General features: G+C 43.4%; 1 protein-coding gene across 1 annotated transcript; it reads right to left on the bottom strand.

Annotated features, from left to right (window-relative positions):
- Positions 1-1931: 1931 nt before the first annotated feature.
- Positions 1932-4704, bottom strand: LOC137353668 (lutropin subunit beta-like). Its single transcript, XM_068020028.1, has 2 exons — positions 4543-4704; positions 1932-2162 (listed from the first exon to the last, which is right to left on the bottom strand). Exons 1-2 carry the CDS (start codon positions 4702-4704, stop codon positions 1932-1934), a joined length of 393 nt encoding a protein of 130 aa, XP_067876129.1.
- Between the last annotated feature and the right edge of the window lie 1501 nt (positions 4705-6205).

Consider the following 6205-nt stretch of genomic DNA (forward strand, 5'->3'; position numbering starts at 1 on the left):
CACATTCCAGGGCCTGCTAAGGAGGATACAATCCACAAGAGCCAGAACTGGTTGGACCAGCTGGTCACATGACTACCTGACTGTTCCACGGTTTTCTTTTGAACTGGCCACAGAGAGTTTGAAGGCAGAGTGTCTGTTTTTCTCCTGCACTGAGAAGATCTCTCCTGTCTGCTCCCATCTCTTTCTCTCAAGCGTCTGAAACCACTGAAGACACATCAATCCCAAGAGAGAAAAGTCTCCTATAGCGAGCAAGGTTTAAGAAGAATACTGGGCCCCAACGAAAAGCAAGATCTACCTACAATCAAGGACTCTACAATGAGCTCCAATAACCGTAACAACAACTCTTCAGATAGTGCCTCAAATCTTTCCACTTTATTTTTTTTCTCTTTTCTGTCTCTATTTGCATGTGTGTATCGCGTATGATTGCTAGCGTGGGTGCTTCATGTATCCGTAGGCGTTAACCGAATTGAAGTTTGTTAAATAAATTCCAACTTTTCTTCTTTAAACCTGAGAAAGCCTGTTTGTGCTGGTTTCTTTGCCTTATAATTGGAAAGCAGTGAACATGGATTCCCCCCCACGGGGAGCTAAAACACGGTGTGTTTAAAATGAAACCCTGTTACAGTAAGACCAGGTGAAGGCTGAAGGGGAACCCTAGACCTCTTTCTCACTTGGTCGTAACAGTAGTATTTAATATATTTCTGTATCACACAAAAATGTACTCACGTGAACAACCGGTTTAAAGGAGCTAAGTACCATGTATGGAGTGTACCTTTAACATCTATTTTTACTCCACAGTGACATTTTTGTTAATATATTCATAGTCACTATGTGTTGCAGCAGTTGGTTCGAGGAGTATAGAACTTTTCCACCTGCAGCATTCCATGCTTCCAGGTGAGGTACAGCAGGGGTTTGATGCAGAGCAAAGTCCTCGACACTGCTTCATTAAGTTCTCTGAGATGAGGTAGATCATTGGTTGGCAGTGTAGAGGGAGTTTTACTCTGTATCAGTGTGCTTTAGTCCAAAAGCACCTCCTAATATCCAGTGACATTTCCATTTCTGATGCCAGCCATTCTTACAGCAAGGAAACTGTGTTCACTAGCACCTGGATTCAGAAACTGCCCCAATTTCACGTAGGACCTTACAAACAGGAGTCAGCGAATCCTTCAACCCAGCAGTGTGGAGTAATTTCAGACCCAGGTTCCAGAGGTGAGAAAACCACAATTTAACCCCATTCCCCCAGATGAAGGAATACTTAATTGCAGCCAGCTCCATTTATTCGTTCGGGAACCTTTTTTTTTTTAAATGGAAATTTTGAAGTGAAACATAGATTACTGTGTTGTTGTACTGCTCCATTTTGGGGGTAGCCCAGGGTTACCACCTGTCCCATTTTAAACAGTCAAACTGTTTTTGAGTGAGCCAACTAGAAATTGTAAAGTAGAAACTGGAAAACAGAATCTGGTTCAGCTAAAAGACCACATTCCTCCTCCCCACTTGTATGTCTTATAATGTGAAAACATTTTAACAGATTTTGTTGAAACTTTAATGCCTTCGATCACTTCAACTGAAGTTGCGACTCCACCCCAGCCCTCTCCACCCTCCATTTTTCTTATAAAAACACATGATAACTCTAGGTTGTTTCCAAAATGGACACCCTGGACATATTAGTGGGAACTGAGGTCTATAAAACAATTTCTTTATTAAACTATTCAAGTGGAACTTTTTATATCACAGCGTTTTGAATGTCAAATGTGTGCTGATTTACTGTTGCTTAGTGCTGCTTTTAAGTGGGTGAGTACAAGGGAACATGGAGGACCTTCTTTAGGATATCAAGAGGAACCTGCTCTGACATCACAAAGCAAACCCTAAACGCCAAGTGCAGCAGAGGAGGCATGAGACTGGTGAGGTGGTGGGCATTGATGGTGAGGCACGTCTCACAGCAACACCCTCCTAGCACTGCAGAAGTCGGGTTTGATGCTCTGTACCGTGCAGTCAGTGTAATCCATTTTACAGAGGTTGCATTCGCAGCTAACTGCCACAGGGTAAGTGTATGTAGAGTCAACACCCAAGGCGCAGCCTGGCAGCCTGATGGTCTCATATCGGATCTCCTTGTAAGTACACACATGCTGGTAAACTGACAGGAGCGGGCTCTTGTATACTGATTCCTGCAGTCAAAGAACACATTTTTAGTTAATCTTAAAAGTTTCAGTCTTGGGTCCAGACATTGAATTTTACTATATAAACAAAAAGTGCTGGAACATACGCAGCAGGTCTGGCAGCATCTGTGGAGAGAGAAGCAAAGTTAATGTTTCATAACATCCTTACGTTAACTTTGCTTCTTTCTCCACAGATGTTGCCCGACCTGCTGAGTGTTTTCCAGCACTTTTTGTTTTTATTTCAGCATCTGCAGTATTTTGATTTTATTATTTTACTTATAACCTTGGGGAAGAAAGTTTGTCCCAGCTTTATTTCAAATCTTTTGTTCATCTTGGTTCCATCACTATAAATCTGCATGCATACACTTCCTGTGAGCATTTCCCAATGGAACAGAAAGGCAACTACTTAATGCTTTTCATTGTTCAGAAGTAAATTCGTTTTGAAATGTATTCACAGTGGTTTTGGAGGGAAATGGTGTAGCAAGGCCCCACAAACAGCAATGAGATAATTACTAGATCAACTATTTGTGGTGTTGGCTGAGGAATAATGCCCCTGTTGTTCTTCATGCAATCTTCTACATCCACATGAGAGGGTAGACTTTTAACATCTCATCTGAGAGATTATACCTTTAACAGCGCAGCACTCCCTCAGTACTGTACTGAAGTGACAGCTCAAATTATGGGTTCAAGCATCTGGAGTGGACCTTGAACCCTTCACATCACTCAGGAAAGAGTCAAGCCTACTGCTTTACTCCATGTTTACAGTGGGAATGGTATGTAAACATGTCACACTGCAATTCTACCCTTCTCCCAGTGGAGGCGCTGCTACCAGTGGTGGCAGGATGTTACTGAAGTGTGACAAGTTATAAATATGGGACTTTATACTGGAACAACAATAAAGACTGCATGAGTGAATGCCAGTCCCAGTTACCCCACATTTCACCCCACACTTTATCTTACTTTCTGTAGCAGAAGATTGACTGTTACTTTAAAAATTTAATTTTTGTTTTCCCTTTTTTTCTACCCCAAAATTTGTTTCAAAGTGTCCCGATTGTTTCGCCCAACTCTGGCATGTTGAGAAATAATAAACTGGGCTTCCAGTGACAACAGAAACAAATGGCAAGAACGTTTCCATCATCTATTCCCAATGTTGTATGTTACCAACCACTGATATTTTGACCTTAATGATATAGTTTCAGCCTCAAATATTCCTGAAAGGTGCCTTTACCTAGTTTTAGATTTCCCAGATTCATACAGCACATAAGGAGACACACCCTGACTGTGCCTCCTCTTTGGTAGAATCCCACACCCTGTTCTTTCCTCATAGCCCTACAATTTCTCCCCTTCAACTATTTATCCAATTCCCTTTTGAAAGTTACTATTGAGTCTGCTTCTGCCATCCTTTCAGGCAGCGACATGCATCCTCTTTCTGTAGGTTAGATCTTTGGCTGCTGGATTCCAACTTAAAATTTACCATAATTTCAGTAATTAACCCCGCTTTCCAAACTGACCCTCTTCCCACTTTTACTGAAGCTCCTGACTGTTGATGGAGGAGAGGCCAGTCACGAACATCCCACCCTGGTTATTATTCATATGCGAGCCTGGCTGGTGGTGTTAGCATGATATTTGGCCATGAGATGTAAATCCTAACCTATTACCATCTAATGCCCACTTCTGTGCACTTTCCAACAGGATAGCAGTGAAGAGAAGGATCCCAATTATTCTTAACCCCTCAGTTAGCCAAGGACTACCAAAGCCAATAGTAATTCAGCTGCTGAGCAGTATAAAAGCAGCTACCTCAGGCATTCAACCTGTGATTGCTCTCTGTGGATAGAGCTCTGTTAATGGATGGGAATTAGCCTGTGAGGAGTTCTGATTTGTAATAAATGGGGATCGAGATCAACAGCTTTTGGGAGGAGAGAATTCCACATTTCCCTCGTGGCAGTTCTACCCTTGCAGGTTTGGATCAAGTAAAGGCCATTCAGCCCATCCTGTCATTCACTTTCAGATTGCAAGGAAGGGAGATAGGCTCTATAATTACTTCCATCTCTAAATCCAACTAATGGGTCTGCTGAGGTGGGGGGTTGTATGGGAAGGGTGGGGGTGTTAAGGTGGTATAGATCCACCCTGTCCTGTGCTTGTGGGTCAATTGGGGTTTTACAAGTAGAAAATGTCAGCGCTCCCAATGCTGACTGTTAACCAGTGATCCCGTGCTGGTGTGTGGACATTTGGGTAAGAACAGGACCCGCTGTGATTCCCCCCACGGTCGAAAAGCCTGTCAGCGCTTATTGGATAGGATCAGGTATTAAGAATGTCCACTTGCACAAGGTACTGGAACTGGCGGAAAACGTGTGCAGAAAAAACAAAACGATGGTAGTCGCTGTATTACCTTTGTAAGACAGTAGCCGCTGCATATGGAGGTAGCGAGGGTCACACAAATGGGACATTCGTCCTTCTCGGCAGAGATTGTGCTATTGGTCGGGTGGCAGAGGTGTCGGCTTTGGACAGAGGAGAAGCACAGTGCGAGGAGGAGAAGCTGAGGAGAGCCCATCCTGCAAAAAAGAAAAGAACATTATTGTCCTCACGCTTGCCTGTTTATGATGTTTTCAGCCTCTATCCACTGGGATTGTGGCCACAGTGTACCACTCAGAGTTTCCTCTCCCTCTCTGTGGAGAGCAGCTTCCACAAGACCCCACGATAGGAACAGGAGTAGACCATTCGGCCCCTCGATCCTCTTCTACCATTCAATGGCATTTCTCAAATATCACCTCATTTATCAGTGGTTTGTAGCTGTCCTAGTTTTACCCTGTTCATCAGTCCCCCTTCCAAAACCCCTCCCTATGAAGCTTTGGCTGATGTTATAGTTCAGAGCGGACTGGGTTGCCTATTAACAGATTCATATAGAAAGGGAAATGTGCTGCTGACTCAATATTGCCCATTTTATACCATCGCTCCAAGTTGAAATGGCCTTTCCATTGTGTTGAAATTAAGAGTCTCTAAACTCAGTCTTTTCTAGAACCCCAAAACTCTGCAACTGCACACCTACCTCCGTCGTTCCTTCGTGCAAACGCCCGGCTTTTCATCTTTAAACCTCGCCTCAGCCACTTTCCTTATTCTTTTCCCCTAATTTTCTAAGAAACTGCCTCCCTCTGTTTCCCCAGCAAGAGGGGGCACTAGTCGAGTCTCAAGCCTCTTGATCCCCAACTTATTAAAACGTAGCATGTTGGGTGTGGAGCCTTTACCTGAGTTCAGCTGGGCTTTTTTTGTTGTTGTTGTTGCCGCCGATCACAATGACCGTTCCGGGAGAAGTTAAGCAAACCTTTTATTCTCGTCCTTTTATACGAAGGTTTAGCCACAGATGTTCATTTTGCCAGGATTAACCCACAAGGTTACCAGACAGTCTGATACCTGCAATTAATCAGGCACGGTGCCCGCTCGTTCTTTATTCTTGCTGTTGCATCGCGGGGTTTGGAGATGCATGTCAGGGTTATAGCGAAGTCTTTGATGTAAAGCGTTCCAAGGGTGTATGCTCAACCAAAATATAGCACCAGCCACATTGAACAATATTAAGACCAGGCGCTCGAAAGCTTGGTCAAAGAGCTGGGTTTTCAGGAGTGACTTAAAAAAAAGAGAGGGAATTCCAGAGTTTGGGGTCTCTGCAGTTGAAGGCATGGCCACCAGCAGTGAGATGGAAGATGCGGGGATTGGGCAATAGGTTGGCATCAGAGGGATGCACCAAACTCAGAGGTTTGTAGGGCTGAAAGAAGTTACAGAGGCAGAAAAGAGCGAGGGGGGATTTGAAAATATTGATGAGAACATTTTAAAATGGGGGTGTTGCCTGACTAGGAAGTAGTATAAATCAATGATGTAGAACAATGAACATTATGAACGATTATTTGTTCCAAGTCTTGTAACATTGTCAGGGACTGGTCCAGCCAGCAATGTAAATATTTCACATTAAACTGATTATATTGGGAGTGTAGAGATTTAAGGTCAATTGAAACAATTTGGTTTTTAAGACATTCATTTCCAAACAGTGGCTTCAGGTGATA

This window comes from Heterodontus francisci, chromosome 41, assembly GCF_036365525.1.
Source record: "Heterodontus francisci isolate sHetFra1 chromosome 41, sHetFra1.hap1, whole genome shotgun sequence".
NCBI classification, from domain to species: domain Eukaryota; kingdom Metazoa; phylum Chordata; class Chondrichthyes; order Heterodontiformes; family Heterodontidae; genus Heterodontus; species Heterodontus francisci.